Consider the following 17,445-nt stretch of genomic DNA (forward strand, 5'->3'; position numbering starts at 1 on the left):
ATTGAGGCGCAGCTACACAGCATCCACCAGGTTTGTAGCATTAGGGCATGTAAACACTCCTTCCTTTCAGTCCTGTTAATGACTCTAACAACATCTTTCTTGTTCTTGAGTGTAATTGCATACACAAAAAGTGACATTTTAGTGAGGTGTTTTGCTACAGTTCCTAATAGTGTGCCCTTTTAATTCATTAAGACCCACTGTTTGAATGATGTGTTCAAGTATTATACATTGGTGGTAGTGTTAAGAGGGTAGTTTCATCATTTTCATTTTTTATTTTTCTAAAATATAAGAGATGTATGAAATAAACAATAGAAATGCCTAATTGTCATTTTGAATACATTTATAATCACTGATATTAAAAACAAAACCGATAAATTCCTAAATCAACAGACGCTCCTCTTGAGGGGTGTGACGAAGGACGTGCTGACGTCACTCGTTCGACGATTGCGGAAGTAATCCACTCACACTATGGAACACTCGAGAGCGTAACTCAAAACCAAAACAGTGACATTAACTCTGAAAGGAATCTGAAATTAATAAGTATACCTCATTTAACGTGTTCGGTCAGCTTTATTGTGATCGTGTCGTGGCTGCGAGGTGATTTAAAGGATATTAAACAAATTGTAGACTGAAATGGAGGTAAGTGAATGACCTGGATAGAATTTGCTTGACTGACATTCAGAGCAAGGAGTTAAATAATATTTAACAATACAATAAACGCGAAGTGGGATAACTTAGTCTATCTGTGCTATTATCTTTGCGGGTACTCATGTTGGAAGCCGAATTTATATAATAATTTGCCGAGATAGTCAGTAATATCAATTGCGATAACACCATGTACAAAAATAAAAACATTTTTGGTTTAAAAAGATATTTCTACATACATTTTTACACCTAATTGCGTGTTTATACATGATGGCAAGTAGTCGGTCTTGCTTGATGGAATCGTTTGCAAAACCTTTGGAAAAAAATCTTTTCAAAAGCTACTGTGTCAGTACTTTATTCGCGAGGTTTTGCTTTTATGATGTTATTTTCTGTCATGTTTGTAAATGTAACTATACATTATGAATATTGCACTGTAGCTTACGTTGAAGAAATGTGTTAATTGAAACGAAATCAGAGTGAGAAAAGTTATGATTCAACTAGATATGATGAGGAGTATAAGTTTGTATGTTACATCAAATCTACTCTGACAAGTACAATGTATCCCAAAACATACAAAAGTAAATGTAAAAAAGTAAATGTAGCATGTTTTACCCACTTCTGCTACCAACTAAAACAGAACTGGAAATATATTTTAAGGGAACTCAAGTTAAACTCATAAGGAAGCTCTGCAGTTATTTGTGCTGGTACTTTCTGAAACTCCACTCTAAAGGAAACCAGAAACGTAAATACACATGCATGCGTCATTTTTTCTGTACTTTGTAACTTTATATCACTGTGACATCGCTTTTTCACAGGACCCTGGAGGCACAGTAGCTGAATCTGTGGCTTCACCGCCAGCTAGTGCACCCAAATCAAAGGTTATTGTGCATTTAAACTGTGTAGAGACACAATAACATTTCACATGTTTTTGTTACCCCTCCGCGAGTCGTCACCTTATCGTGGTGGAGGGGTTTGCGTGCCCCTATGATCCTAGGAGCCATGTTGTCGGGGGCTTCATGCCCCTGGTAGGGTCACCCATGGCAAACGGGTCCTAGGTGAGGGGCCAGACAAAGCACGGCTCACAAGCCCCTTATGATGAGTAACATAAATGGACTTAGTTTTCCCTCGCCCGGACGCGGGTCACCGGGGCCTCCCTCTGGAGCCAGGCCTGGAGGCGGGGCTCGAAGGCGAGCGTCTGGTGGCCGGGCCTTCGCCCATGGGGCCCGGCCGGGCATAGCCCGAAATGGAAACGTGGGTCCCCCTTCCCATGGGCTCACCACCTGTGGGAGGGGCCGAAGGGGTCGGGTGCAATGTGAGCTGGGCGGCAGCCAAAGGCGGGGACCTTGGCGGTCTGATCCCCGGCTGCAGAAGCTGGCTCTTGGGACATGGAATGTCACCTCTCTGGCTGGAAAGGAGCCCGAGCTGGTGTGCGAGGCAGAAAGATTCCGACTAGATATAGTCGGACTAGCCTCCACACACAGTTTGGGTTCCGGTACAAGCCCTCTCGAGAGGGGCTGGACTCTCTTCCACTCTGGAGTTGCCCACGGTGAGAGGCGTCGAGCAGGTGTGGGTATACTTATTGCCCCCCGGCTGGGCGCCTGCACATTGGGGTTCACCCCGGTGAACGAGAGGGTAGCCTCCCTCCGCCTTCGGGTGGGGGGACGGGTCCTGACTGTTGTTTGTGTCTATGCACCAAACAGCATCTCAGAGTACCCACCCTTCTTGGGGTCCCTGGAGGAAGTGCTGGAGAGCGCTCCTTCTGGGGACTCTATCGTTCTACTGGGTGACTTCAATGCTCACGTGGGCAATGACAGTGAGACCTGGAAGGGCGTGATTGGGAGGAACGGCCCCCCTGATCTGAACCCGAGCGGTGTTCTATTGTTGGACTTCTGTGCTCGACACGGATTTTCAATAATGAACACCATGTTCAAACATAAGGGTGTCCATGTGTGCACTTGGCACCAGGACACCCTAGGCCGCAGTTCGATGATCGACTTTGTAGTCGTGTCATCGGATTTGCGGCCGCATGTTTTGGACACTCGGGTGAAGAGAGGGGCGGAGCTGTCAACTGATCACCACCTGGTGGTGGGTTGGCTCCGATGGTGGGGGAAGATGCCGGTCCGACCTGGCAGACCCAAACGCTCTGTGAGGGTCTGCTGGGAACGTCTGGCAGAATCTCCTGTCAGGAAGAGCTTCAACTCCCACCTCCGGCAGAGCTTTTCCCACGTCCCGGGGGAGGCGGGGGACATTGAGTCTGAGTGGACCATGTTCCGCGCCTCCATTGTTGAGGCGGCCGACCGGAGCTGTGGCCGTAAGGTCGTTGGTGCCTGTCGTGGCGGCAACCCCCGAACCCGCTGGTGGACACCGGCGGTAAGGGATGCCGTCAAGCTGAAGAAGGAGTCCTATCGGGCCGTTTTGGCCTGCGGGACTCCGGAGGCAGCTGACAGGTACCGGATGGCCAAGCGGAACGCGGCTTCGGCGGTTGCTGAGGCAAAAACCCGGGCGTGGGAGGAGTTCGGTGAGGCCATGGAGAATGACTTTCGGACGGCTTCGAGGAAATTCTGGTCCACCATCCGGCGTCTCAGGAGGGGGAAGCAGTGCAACGTCAACACTGTTTACAGTGGGGATGGCGTGCTGCTGACCTCGACTCGGGACGTCGTGAGTCGGTGGGGAGAATACTTCGAAGACCTCCTCAATTCCACCTACACGCCTTCCATTGAGGAAGCAGGGCCTAGAGACTCTGAGGCGGATTCTCCAATCTCTGGGGTCGAAGTCACTGAGGTAGTTAAAAAACTCCTCGGTGGCAAGGCCCCGGGGGTGGATGAGATCCGCCCAGAGTTCTTAAAGGCTCTGGATGTTGTGGGGCTGTCATGGCTGACACGCCTCTACAACGTTGCGTGGACATCGGGGACAGTGCCTCTGGATTGGCAGACTGGGGTGGTGGTTCCCCTCTTTAAGAAGGGGGACCGGAGGGTGTGTTCCAATTACAGGGGAATCACACTCCTCAGCCTCCCTGGTAAGGTCTATTCAGGGGTGCTGGAGAGGAGGGTCCGTCGGGAGGTCGAACCTCGGATTCAGGAGGAGCAGTGTGGCTTTCGTCCTGGCCGTGGAACAGTGGACCAGCTCTACACCCTCGGCAGGATCCTCGAGGGTGCATGGGAGTTTGCCCAACCAGTCCACATGTGTTTTGTGGACTTGGAGAAGGCGTTCGACCGTGTCCCTCGGGAGGTTCTGTGGAGGGTGCTTCGGGGGTACGGGGTGCCGAGCCAACTGATAAGGGCGGTTCGGTCCCTGTATCACCGATGCCAGAGTCTGGTCCGCATTTCCGGCAGTAAGTCGGATTCGTTCCCAGTGAGGGTTGGACTCCGCCAAGGCTGCCCTTTGTCACCGATTCTGTTCATAATTTTTATGGACAGAATTTCTAGGCGCAGCCGAGGCGTTGAGGGGGTCCGGTTTGGGGACCTCAGCATCGCGTCTCTGCTTTTTGCAGATGACGTGGTGCTGTTGGCTTCTTCAGGCCGTGATCTCCAGCTCTCGCTGGAACGGTTCGCAGCCGAGTGCGAAGCGGTCGGGATGAGGGTCAGCACCTCCAAATCCGAGTCCATGGTCCTCGATCGGAAAAGGGTGGAATGCCCTCTCCGGATCGGGGATGAGATCCTGCCCCAAGTGGAGGAGTTCAAGTATCTTGGAGTCTTGTTCACGAGTGAGGGGAGGATGGAGCGTGAGATCGACAGGCGGATCGGTGCAGCGTCGGCAGTAATGCGGACCCTGTACCGGTCCGTTGTGGTGAAGAGAGAGCTGAGCCAAAAGGCAAAGCTCTCAATTTACCGGTCGATTTACGCTCCTACCCTCACCTATGGTCACGAGCTATGGGTCGTGACCGAAAGAACGAGATCTCGGATACAAGCGGCCGAAATGAGTTTTCTCCGCAGGATGTCCGGGCTCTCCCTTAGAGATAGGGTGAGAAGCTCGGTCATCCGGGAGAGACTCGGAGTAGAGTCGCTACTCCTCCACGTTGAGAGGAGCCAGATGAGGTGGCTCGGGCATCTTATCAGGATGCCTCCTGGACGCCTCCCTGGGGAGGTGTTCCGGGCATGTCCCACCGGTAGGAGACCCCGGGGACGACCCAGGACGCGCTGGAGAGACTATGTCTCTCAGCTGGCCTGGGAACGCCTTGGGATCCCCCGGGATGAGCTGGATGAAGTGGCTGGGGAGAGGGAAGTCTGGGAGTCCCTCCTGAAGCTGTTGCCCCCGCGACCCGACCCCGGATAAGCGGAAGAAGATGGATGGATGGATGGATGGATGTTTTTGTTAATGTGTGCAATGATTGATACACTGATTTTGTTAAACAGTCTTCTTATTTCTTCTTGCCTACCATTTAGCTGGACACATTGTCCAAAGATGATCTTATTAAATTTACCAAAAAGCAGATGGCTGCTTTACAAAAGATGAAGAGCAGATGTGCAGGTGACCATATGCTTATTATCGGGCTAGAGCTAATGAGTCTCTTGCAGTGTTTAACCTAATATGTATTTTCAGATTTGGAGAAAGAAGTTGAAGGCCTCAAAGAACATTCCAAACACATTGCCAACATTTCAGATGATGCCGCATTAATACAGGTTTCATATCAGAATGTCAATATTGTATATCATCCTATAGTAGATATTTAATTAATCTTGTACTGTTCATAAATTGTGTGACAGGAGCTGACTGAACGGATGGATGCATTATTACTGGAGAAGGCAGAAACCCAGCAAAGTCTTGTTTTGTCCCGTAAAGAATTGGAGCACACCAAGCAACTTGCCAAGGTCATCTGAAATGCCTATTTATTAAAATTGGAGTTTTAGGAAGACATGATTTTAATCTGATGTATTCATTGTTCCGTGTAGAACTGAATCCAACACTTGTTCTTTGCAGGATGATGTCACAGAACTTGGACAAGCCATTGAAGACCACAAACGAACCATTGACCTTCTAAAGTCCACCATTGAGGAATCCAACAGTAAACACCAAGATGAGGTCGCATATTTCCAGAAATTGCTCAAAGAGCGAGAAGACCGCGACAGGGAGGTAGACAGTGAAAGAGAGAAACAGCACCTAACTGAGGAACCCAGTGGGAAATGTCATGCAGAAGAGGACAAATGCTCCCTGGAAGTTCATCTTAAGACTCTTCAAGCGGAACTGGAAGAAATCCAAGAGAAAAACGCCAAAGAGATCGCTGAGCTACAAGAAAGTCACCAAAATGTGCTGACTGAAGCCCAGCAGGAGATTGAGAACCTGAAAGAGGAGTTGACTCAGAGGAGTCTACAGCACGAGGAAGAGCTGAGGGCTTTAGAGGAGGACTGCGAGATTGAGAGGGAGCGTCTTCTATTGCTCCAGGAAGAGCTGACTGAACAGCTGGCACTCAAAGGTACAACAAAGTTTCAAATGAACTTCTTATTTGTAATTTGTTTTTTGTTTGAGCACATTTTTGTATCTGAAACTAATGTTTACAAGTCATTTATCCAGATAGCTACCTCCAGGATGTCCAAGAGGAAGACGAAGAACCCGGTCGCAGTTCGGGGATCGCCAAGATGCTGGCGCTGTCGGCACGCAGTCAAGCTGACTCCAGCCAGGTTGACGGCGAGGTGACCCAAGACGGAAGACTGAAAGCGGCCCTGGAGGACCTTCAAGCTCACAACACAATGTTGCAAGATGAGCTCACCCTGCTCAGTAATGTGAAAAGCGAGCTGGAGGCAGAGCTGGAGCGAGTCAAAGATGAGTTCCAAATGGAGCGAGAGGAGATGGACTTCAAAATTACTGAGCTGCTGATGAGTCGGGAGAGTGAGCCAACAACGACAACCCTAAATGTCATGAATGTCGAGTTGGAGACAAATGTGTCAGGTGATTCCAAGGAGCCGGTCCAAGACCAAAACTCAATGGAACAAGATGAGCAAGAGAAGCTCAGGGCCCAATGTGAGGCCTTGACCCGAGAGAGGAACTCTGCTCTGGCTGATTTCAACCACATAAAGGACATACTGCAAAACCTGGAAACAGAACTAGGTCAGAAAACAAACGATTTTGTTCTCCAGTACAACGCCATGAAGGAACAAGGTGCTAACCTCCAATACCAAACTGAGCAACTCGGCCAAGAGAAGGAAGAATTGTCAGTAAAAGTCAGAGAGATTACAGAGGAGAGAAATATTCTGATGCAGACCGTGGAAGACCTTAAACTCCAACTTGAAAGTCACAATGCTGATGAGCAAAAGCTTCAGATAGACTTAGTGCAGGAGCTCAATGAGTCTGTGGAAATGCTAACCAGGCAGAATGAGGAGATCCTCTCTCAGCTGCAAATAAAAGAAAACATGACCGAAGACCTAAATGAGATCGTGAACACGCTGACTGAAGAGCGAGACAGAACGCAATCCCTGCTGCTACTCCGAGAAGAAGCCATACAGGATCTTAAAAATGAAAAGGACAAAGACATTGAGAGCCTGCTGGAGGAGAAGCAGGCAGCGCAACTACTGAAAGATGAGACGGAAAGGGAGCTGAAAATGTTGAAAATGGAGAAGGTGAATGAAATGCAGCTTTTAAAGGAAGAGAGGGACAAGATGGAGGCAAGTCTGAAAGAAGAAGTGAGCAGATTGCAGGAGGCTATATCCTCTTCAGAGATGACTCTTAAAGACATCTCGTCAGAAAATGCCTGCCTCCACCAAAAACTGGAAGGGACTTTAAGTACACTTTCCCAAACCCAGAATGAGCAAGAACGTATGAGCTCCAAGTTAGTTACATTAGAAGCTCAACTTGAGCAGCAGTCCTCCCAAAAAAGTCACCTTGAAGCAACTGTAAATTCTCTGGCAGATGAAGCAGCACTTGAGGCTCAGCTTGAAGCCCTAAAAAACACAAAGGAAGAAATTGCAGAGCTCCAAATGCGCTTAGAAGAGCTAGAAAAAGAGAGAAACCTGTTGAGGAGCAGTCTTGAAGAGGCTCGAGAAGAAAGACTTTCCGAGGTCACGCTAAACGATCTGCGGGCTCTGCATCTGGAGAGGGACACGCTGAGAGCCGACCTGGAGGAGACGACGAGGGATGCTGAAGGGCTGCTGAAGGATTTGCATGATATGAAGTCGCTCAATGAGAAAATGCATGCTGAGAATCAAATGTTACAAGAACAAATAAATCTCATGTCCCAAGAGAAGGAAGAAGAGGTTCAGACCGACGTTGACGTTATGGAGAGAGAACGGACAGAATTGAAGGAACAACTGGTGGACAAGGATTCCGAAATATCACAGTTGAGAGCCGAGTTGGCTGCTCTGCAGGTCAGTGAATATTCTCATGTTCTCAATTTAATGACGGTCGGACAAATGTTTATTTTCGTCTTCTTTTTGTACCCCGTTACTCTCTCAGGATTCGGCCGCCAAATCTGCTGCAGAAGAAAACAAATCCACGGATTTTACCCAGAAAATAGGTATGGTCCTCCCTTTGGAGCTTACACATTTTTTAGAAGCCTTGGTCTTCGTTTAGTCCCCAAACAAAACATCTCTTGTTTACCATACTCGTCTTACAGCTGCAAAATTTACGAGGTTGTTTTTTTCATGTTAAAAACAAAACGACAAATAGTAAGGGATCCGCAGAAGTCGTGAGTTAATTATTTATGTTACAATATGAAATGTTCTATTATTATGTTACATATTTTATTCATTGATTCATTTAGCTAGTTAATTATTTGTTTGCTTCTAGTCATCTCACGAGCGGTAATACAAAATGGAAATTACTCATTTTTCAATTGTGACTAATCAAAATGATATTCAATAGGGGGTGAATGGGAATTTAGTGACTTCCTTTGATTTGTGGAGCATTATTGCTAGACTTTTGAGAGTTCTTCTTTTAGCTGCATTGGAGAAGCACAACAAAGAGAAGGAGGAGATGACGAGCAAACTCAAGGCAGTGGCTGTCAAAGCAAGGAAGGAGCTGGACACCACTAAAAAAGAGGTATGGGAAATTTATATGACTTGAAGAAATTCACTTAAACTCAGTTAAAAATGACAATGCCAAGATTTCTGAAGAGAAAACAAATAATGGAGTTGCACAATTTTCTTTTGCAGGTTGCAACCCTCAAAGAGGAAATAGCATCTCTAATGGCAGAGCGAGAGAAAATGAACATTTCAATGAAGGACATCATCCATGGTGCTGAAGGCTACAAGGTATTGTCTTAAATTGCACCAAACCTGCCAGCTCCTTTCAGTATAAACAAAATCACTGACTCGCATCGAATGACTGCCGAGTCCCAGACTCAAATGTAAATGCAGGTCATAACTGAGATGCTGTGTGCGTACGTAGAACCTGCAGATCGATTACGACAAGCAGACGGAGCAACTGGATAAAGAGAGAGAGAAGGTCCAGGCAGCAGAGAGACAGATCGCCGAGCTGGGCAAACACCTCAACAGTACTGTCACACAGGTAACACAAATACATGCTGAAGCGCCAGCACACACGTTACAAAGCGCTCACACTAGCTGCTAACTCGTTTCTCCCGCTAACATGCCTCCAATACCGCTCACATATGTCACCTTCCTATTTACAGCCACCGACACTTTGCCCAGTTATGCTTGGCAGTGCAGCACTCACAAATGGCCCATCAGATTGGAATGGGTGAGCCCGGGAGGAATTTAGTTTATATAGACTGAGCACTCCTCTCGCCCAAACTCATAACTGTCTCTTTGCAGTGAGAAGCACAGGCAGGTAAATGGAGCACAGAAAAGCTTCCATCTGCCGTGTAGCGTCTTTTTCGAAGGACGCGGTTGCTTTTTCTGCGTGTGCTTGCTCATCGGTCTCAGAGGGAAAAAGGCAGACGGGAAGCCAGTCAGGGAATTCAGAATACATCTGGACATCTCTGTTTACTAACCGTAATGTCAATGTTTGGCTGACAGATGATGAGGAGAAGGCGCTTGCTGGTTCAATGTTCCTTGCAGTGGGAGCCCGTAGAGTCTGCTGCTGTCAGATTTGCACCAATGATTTTCAAATGTTGTTGTGCCGACGTAGAATATATACGCTCATTAGCATTTCTCCAGATGAACCATTCAAGTTGTTGTTGTTTCTCAGCGTTAAGCGTCTTAGTGGATTTCAGAAGACATATTGACAGAAATGGGCACATCTAGCTTGTGTGACTGTTTGTAAGCAGACCAAAAATAATTTCTGATCATCATAACAAGCCAATATGTTTGGATTTACAGGTCAACTTGATTCGTAGCGAGAAGGAGGACCTTCTGGCTGCTTTGGAGACGTCCAGGAACACGGTCAAGCAGATTGAAGCTCAGATCCAAGAGCTGCAAAAGCACTCAGTCACTTTAGAGCGAGATTTCGTGGCAGAGAAGGCAATGAGAGAACAAAAGAGCAAGGTAGAAGTTATGTCTGTGGTTTGTGGTTCTAATAAACTGCCATTAGAAAATCTTTTACAGTGAACCATTTGGTGGTATTTGGTGTCAAGGAAATAGGTAGAAGTGAGTTGAGAAGTTTCATTTTGGTATCAGTAGTGCTTTACCACCATCTTGTGGCCACTAAAGGCAATTCATTTTAAATCTATCAATTTTTTTACATCCATAAAATAACCACGTACACCTACTAAAGTTGATTAAAATAAATGTACGTTTAAACCTTTGGCATGAATTTCAGGAGCTGTCAAGAGCCACGAAGGATGTGGATGAGCTGAAAGCTCAGCTCAGCAAACAACAGCAGCAGTGCCAGCACGCCGCCCAGGAACTGGAGCAGCTACGCAAGGTCTAACAATTCACTAAGACACACAGCTTTTTAGACTCCCCCTGTCTCAGAGGAGTTCTTCAGTCAAGTGCCATGACTGGTGATGGCCGGCCCGCAGCTACAGCAGTAACTCTCCAGAGAGAGAAAGAGGACAAATGTTAGCCCACAGCAAAGGAAAGCGCTGCTGTTTTTCCATTAGCTGAGACGTTGACAGGATGGACGTTTACACGAAGGCTGCCGGCAGGCTCCACTTTTCACAGTGTCCTGTCCACATTCTTAGTGCTGTCAGGATTTTTGATCCCGAAACTGACTGCACCGCACCATCTGTGTCAAATAAGCACCGCAAATAGAAAACATTTCATAATGATAATTTCCATCTCTGCTTCTGTTGTCTGACTAGGAGGCGCAGCAGAACTCTCTGTTAGACATGGAGATGGCCGACTACGAACGTCTGGTCAAAGAACTCAACGCCAAACTCTCTGAAAACGATGAAGCATCTGAGGAGTTCAAAGCTCAAATAATCAAACTGAGCGAGAAAGAGGAAATGCTGAAACAAGAAATTGGCATGTTTTATGGCCTTTGTGTCATTTCTGTCATATTGAGATCATTCCTGTTCTTCACTAATGTGTTTTTTTACAACAGTACATGTTTTAGTCTATCTTTTTTGCTTCTATTTTTGTGCCCAGAAACTTTAAAATCCCAGCTGGAGCAAGGGGAAGAGAAAACCTCCAAAATCAAACAGTTGCTGGTGAAATCTAAAAAAGAGCTGGCCGATGCCAAGAAGCAGGTCTGTTCGACTGCCATCTTTATGCGCTGATGAATGGTTATGATGCAAAGTCCTTGTTATTGGGAAGATTGAGCGGGAATGTGCTATCAGAAAATAATGACATTTTTCCACCAACAGGAAAACTCACTTGCATTGGTGCAAGCCTCATTAAGAGGAGAACTAGAGGCTAACCAGCAACAGTTAGAAAGCACCAAAGTAAGACATCTATAATATCACCATTTTGGCATTTTAGCTCCAAACGTAACATTTATAAGTCATATGTTTGTTTTCATGTAAGATTGAGGTGTGTGACCTCACCGCTGAGCGGCATCGCCTGCAGGACCAGCTCAGGTCTGCTTTGGAGCAACAACAAAGGACCAGCAGTTCCTTGCAGCAGCAAATCAACAGTCTGCAGCAGGAGAGAGACATTGCTAAGGTACAGAACACATTCACACAATCTGACTCCTTAGCATTCAGTGGATTTTCAATGGAAGCCCATCTTCAATTACTTGAGATCATCTCACTGGTTTTCCCCTGCATTGCTTCGGGGGGTAATTTAATCTCTTCACTACTTTCCTGCAGACGAACATAAGAAAGAAATGTTTTGATGACAGCTCACTGTTGCAATTTTTTTTTTTGTTACTTTACGATTTTATTATAAAAATGTAAGCCATTCATTCCTATCACCAATATTTAAAGGTCTTTATCTTATCTCCCCACACACACACACAAACAAATTCACATCCCAACAAAAAATACTATGTTAGCCAAGATGTTCTTGTGAAAGCAAACAATTGTCTTATTGACCACATATTTGTTGTCTCTAGGCTGAACTTGTGGCAACCACTGAGGACTTTGAGAGTTATAAGGTTCGGGTACACAATGTACTAAAACAGCAAAAGAGCAAGCTCAGTGGGCAGGGTGAAAGTGACGCCAGCAGGCTAGAAAGGTAAGGAAGAAAAAGAAAAAAGACCACAACAATAACATGGTCTACTACAAGAACATCCGTGTGGTTTGACATCTATATGAGAAGTGCTTCCAAAATAACTCGTTTGATGACTGACGCATATGTGTTGCGTGTCTGTCAGAGAGCAGTTGTTGACTCAGGTGGACCAGCTGAGATCCAGACTGGAAGAGAGTCAGCAGAGTCTCCAAAGCAGCACAGTAGAGCTGCAGCAGCTCCAGACTGAGCACGACACGCTTTTAGAGCGCCATAATAAAATCCTGCAGGAAAATGTTAGCAAGGAGGCTGACCTACGAGAGAGGTGAGCCCCTTTTGCAGTTTGCCGCTGTCGTGAGTTAACATGATCTCACATGGAATGCTGTTCCTTTCTTATTTTCTTCTGTTGAATGCTCCCTCTGAATACTAAAGCCTACGTTCATATTCACGTTCCCTCTCCTACTCCAGACTGCTGTCGGTGCAGTCCGAGAACGTTGATCTGCGGTCAGAGTTGGCTCAGGCTCAAGCTGACTCATCTTCCCAGATAGAGGCCCAGCGACAGACGCACAGGGAGCAGCTGAGGAAGCTGCAGGACGAGCACCGTGCCACAGTCGAGACGCTGCAGGGTCAGCTGACCCGCGTCGAGGAGCAGCTCTTCAACCTGCAGAGTCAGAATAGTGAGTATATGAAAGAAATTTGAAGCTGATCTCAGCTTAGATGACTTGGAAAACATGATAATGAAAGTAGTGCTAAAAAAATAAAAAAAATAAATCAGAGACAACATAACCAAAACAGAACCATCTGCTGGTCCCAAAGAAATCATCAAGGGTTTGAAGTTTTCTCTCTTATTAATTCCATGGGAGAAATGATGCAAGAGAGAAGTACGGATGGCAGGTCGTTGGCGTGTTTATCGGTTGGAAGCGCATTCATCACTTCCCACACAGCTGCCACATAGAGTCAAAACAGCAACACACACACACACACGAGCAGAGAGGGCTTGAAAAACGTCAGGTGTCGGTGACTGCTCTGCAACGATCCCGCCTCTCAGTGTGGCGAGCGGCCCGCCGTGGCATCTGGACGGACGCATCATTAGTGGCTCGCGCATGCATGCTGTGAAGATAGGCTCAATGTTAGTCCAAACCAAAGTCGTATTTCAGTCTGCCACCACTAATTGATAACAGCTTGATGCCTTTTACTGGTAAGCAGTGTCTGCATGACAAAATTCGAAATTCATAAATAAGCTGTTCAAGTTTAATTTTGTACATGTCCCGCTCATCTCTTTTATTTTTTTAATACTGCATAATTGATTTTTATTTAGTGTACCAGACACAATGTGAAAATGTGGTTTTCAATCAATATTTTCAGAGGTGTTATTACAAATCATCTAGTGACTGCAAAGCCTACTTAGTAAATGCTTTTAGACTTCTCTGAACACACTTTTTTAGGTAGGGCAGAGGTGGAGAGGTTGACTGAGCTCGTCATCCAGCTTCATTTGTCACAATCGTCTCTGTTGTCCACCAACGTCTTTTCTCCCCTACCGGGTGTCAGTGTGGACTAGCTGAATTTGTATCTGCTGCCCCCTTATGTTGTATTTATATAAAACTAAAAAGTAGAAATTCTACATAGAATTGGTAAAAACAAAACAGTTGAATTCAGATTTACACACTGTATATTTAAAATGCATACCATGGCCGCTCTTCAGACACCGTATTGGTCCAGTCCAGCCAGAAGTCGCTTGATGCTCAGCGCAGAACTACAGACCAGAATCAGGCAGGGCTGGGACCAGTTTCCACGAGTGACCTCCAGTCTATGGCCAGGGAGGAGTGTGAAGGCATGGAGACCACCGAGAATGAAAGCACCTCCCCTGCATCTCTGGAGTACCTTCTCATGTCACCCGACCCCAAGCAAGGTGGGTTCAAAGCAAGATTTGCAGTCATGAAATCAATTTATCATTGATTAAAAAAAAGAATCCAATGCTATTACTGCAGCCTCATCTGGTGATTAAGTGAATCTTTTGGTTTATTATTATTCATTTTTAAATTAACATGACTTGGGTTTGGTCTCCAGAGCCCTTCGTGTGGACTGTCGAGCCCACCAAAGACGAGCTTAGTCACAAGCTGAGCACGGCCACACGCAGTCTAGAGCACATGAACAGCCTCTTGCATGAAACTGAGGCTACCAACGCTGTTCTCATGGAGCAGATCAACGTAAGTGAGCTAATACTTTTGCAGTGCAGCATGTTTACACCTGTTTATGAGTCAAACTCACAATGGGGAGTAAAGCAATGTTTTGTGGTGACATGGGTACGTTTCACATTCAGTTTTGCTGGCATACTCTGTGTAAAACAGTTGCCAATGGTGCATCATTATTTTCTAGATCACACCAGATTTCACACCAGATACTGTCATCATTCATCTGCCAATTCCCATTCCCTTATTGCATTCACTTACTCTTTGTGGTAGTAAGAGAACATAAACATAAAAATGCTCACACGTTTCATTTGAAACTACAATTAATATTGCATTCACAGTTGTCTTTTAATGTTCCTCATTCTTAAACTTAACATCTTTCCATAATGCGACAATTTAATAACATCATTAGGCCTGTATGTATAGACATCAATGCCAATGATTAACTTGTTCCGATTTTGAGAAAATAGATCATTCAAATACATTTTTACAGATAAAGGGCTTCTCTTTGGCAAATGTCTCACCAGTTGAGTAGATAAATCCCATCCACTATTTGAGGCAATACAGTGAATTGTTTATAGAGGACGGTATGCACCAACAGTTACATCAAAAAGTTTAACATTGTTCATCCTGCCCTCTTTGTCCAGCAGAAAGTAGAACTTGTGTCCTTTGATTTTGAGGGGGATGAATGAGGGGGACTCCTGTCTGTGGGCATGACAGGCAACCTGGGACAACGGGATCGTTATTTTCCGGCCGTGGCCCATTCCCAGAGGTGACTGTGTCATAACTGACACCATCTTTCCACCTTGGTGCAAAACCACCTGACTGACAGAGCGCCGACAAAATAGAATTCCCAGTCCCACTATGCCCGCTCCGATTGTCACACATCCTAGCGTGAAGCTGTACCTCCAGGTGCTGGATCCAAGGTTCATTTCAAAACTCCATATCCCGCCCAAAGCGGTGCTGGAGGGAATCTTTCTTTTCTCCTTCTCCCGGGCGTTCCCAGTATCTCTGAGGCCGGTGTAGGCGAAGTGAGCCAGGTACGCCCAGAAGGCAAACTGCCCCCCGCAGAAGACAGCGAGGAGGCGGAAGAAGCCCGTTCTGTCGTGTTGGAACAGGGTGACGTCTCTGGAGGGCTGGGTGGATGTGCAAAAGTCACGGTGTGCGAAAACATGTCGCCTCAGTCCGCCAAAACACACGTTCGTAAGCTGGATAGACACGCCGCTGTCTGGAAATTTTGACCGTGGTTTTTGCAGGGTGGCGATCGCTCGGAGCGGAGATAATGCGCCGCAAATTCTCAGTAAACTCATTTTGAATATTGATCGAAGTTTTGGTATAAGATATGTGAATAAAATAGCCAATAATTTGAATGGATCGTGGAATCAGAATAATACAGCCAGTCACCTCAGTTTACCAAACGAATTTGAGCAAACTTGATTCCTTCTAAACATAGGGCGCAGCCATTTTAGTTATGACGTCATCGCTGGAACTACGGCCTGCGCCGTTGACCAAAATTACAAGTTTTTTTTTTTTTTTTTTAAATGCTCTTGTTGAATTCTTGTAATTTTACAGCTGCTGAAGAGTGAAGTACGTCGGTTGGAGCGTAACCAGGAACGGGAGAAGAGTGTCGCCAACCTGGAGTATCTAAAGAACGTTTTGCTGCAGTTCATCTTCCTGCGGTCAGGCAGCGAGAGGCAGGCTCTGCTTCCTGTCATTCACACCATGTTACAGCTCAGCCCAGATGAGAAAAGCAAACTGGCTGCCATTGCACAAGGTAGATGAGAACTACACAGTGTTTATGTTCTCTTGACAATTGTAAGAAATTATACAGTATACAGAGGTTTTATTGTGTGCTCTCTGCTGTGTGGTGTGCAGGCGAGGAGGAGGCGTCGGGGACTCGAGGCTCAGGCTGGGGATCTTATCTCCACAGTTGGTCTGGAATCAGATAGACCAACATCAGAGGTCTGGAAACGTGGACATATGACTTTGAACTAACAATAATTTGAAGGGCAAAATAGAGGGGACAAAAATGTATACTGACAAACATATTACATATCATAAAAAACTAAATGTAATGTTTTTTTTTCATTATCAGACTTAATGGTCTAACAAATTGCAAGTTGATAATACAGTGTGTTTCTTATACTGTGACAATAATACAGATTATATGGTGCAGTATTCATTCATTCCTAATGCAGCTAAACTTTTCCAGGAGGTGAAGCTCCCAAGGCATTATAGAAAAATGAACTTATCTAGTACTTAATTTTTTTTATTTTTTTTTTATTTTTTCAGCCCTTAGTTTGAGATTTTGTTTTGAAGTTTGTTTTTTTACTCTGGTAATTCAATCATCAATGGGCAAATTCATTCATCATTCCCATTACAATCTGTGTATTTGGACCACCCCATTATACCTTATAAAATTATAATTTTTCATCCACTTAACATTTCTTTCATTCCATATATGCCTTTTGAGTGTTCTACATTTAGTGGTGGACCACCCCATTATACCTTATAAAATTATAATTTTTCATCCACTTAACATTTCTTTCATTCCATATATGCCTTTTGAGCGTTCTACATTTAGTGTTTTAGTGGTCGTAATCAAGATTAGATTTTGAGTCTTTAAATCAACTAGGAATGAAATGACAGAAAGTGTTTGATAAGTGATTGTGAAGGTGTTACTTTTGCCTTGAATTCTGCTAATGAACATCAAAGTTTGACCTATTAAGATGTGATTTATTGTTTCCTGTTTTTTGGCCTCTTATTTATTTGGATGTCGCGTTTTATTGTGTCTGTCGTCATCAACAATTTAATCAAATTTATACAAAACGGGCTTATCGGAATCACTTCATTTCTCATCTCATTGGCAGCTGAGTGTGATTCCTTCCGTATAAATGAATGTCATTTTTTATTGAGAGTATTTATTATTTATATGGTTAGCATCATCCAAACCTTGCCAGTTCAAGTAATTATAAATGAGAGTCTGTATAGAAGGGATTGCAGGTTGATCAATTTAGTATAAATTCTGCTTGCCTATGTGCTTTGAGTAGTAAATACCATAAAATTAACTTCTGTAATATTGATGCAATAAATATTCAACTTTGAGCTTCTATTCAATTGTTGACTCATCCGTTTTTAAATCACATTTATTAAAAACATATTTGTGCAACAGC

General features: G+C 45.1%; 2 protein-coding genes across 2 annotated transcripts; one reads left to right on the plus strand and one right to left on the minus strand.

The window, feature by feature from the left end:
• The first annotated feature begins 447 nt into the window (after positions 1–447).
• Positions 448–17,384, plus strand: LOC125973650 (GRIP and coiled-coil domain-containing protein 2). Its single transcript, XM_049728069.1, has 24 exons — positions 448–639; positions 1,461–1,523; positions 5,028–5,112; positions 5,185–5,264; positions 5,349–5,453; positions 5,563–6,055; positions 6,154–7,940; positions 8,029–8,089; positions 8,513–8,613; positions 8,727–8,825; positions 8,962–9,081; positions 9,855–10,019; positions 10,294–10,398; positions 10,778–10,940; positions 11,064–11,164; positions 11,282–11,359; positions 11,442–11,579; positions 11,971–12,092; positions 12,232–12,408; positions 12,552–12,760; positions 13,786–13,992; positions 14,151–14,290; positions 15,845–16,046; positions 16,148–17,384. Exons 1-24 carry the CDS (start codon positions 634–636, stop codon positions 16,219–16,221), a joined length of 4,881 nt encoding a protein of 1,626 aa, XP_049584026.1. The 5' UTR covers positions 448–633; the 3' UTR covers positions 16,222–17,384.
• Positions 14,602–15,763, minus strand: tmem223 (transmembrane protein 223). The gene has a single exon (XM_049728149.1). The coding sequence runs from the start codon at positions 15,580–15,582 to the stop codon at positions 14,848–14,850; it is 735 nt and encodes a 244-aa protein (XP_049584106.1). The 5' UTR covers positions 15,583–15,763; the 3' UTR covers positions 14,602–14,847.
• Positions 17,385–17,445: the final 61 nt, after the last annotated feature.

Source organism: Syngnathus scovelli, chromosome 8, assembly GCF_024217435.2.
Source record: "Syngnathus scovelli strain Florida chromosome 8, RoL_Ssco_1.2, whole genome shotgun sequence".
In the NCBI taxonomy this organism is placed as follows: Eukaryota; Metazoa; Chordata; class Actinopteri; order Syngnathiformes; family Syngnathidae; genus Syngnathus; species Syngnathus scovelli.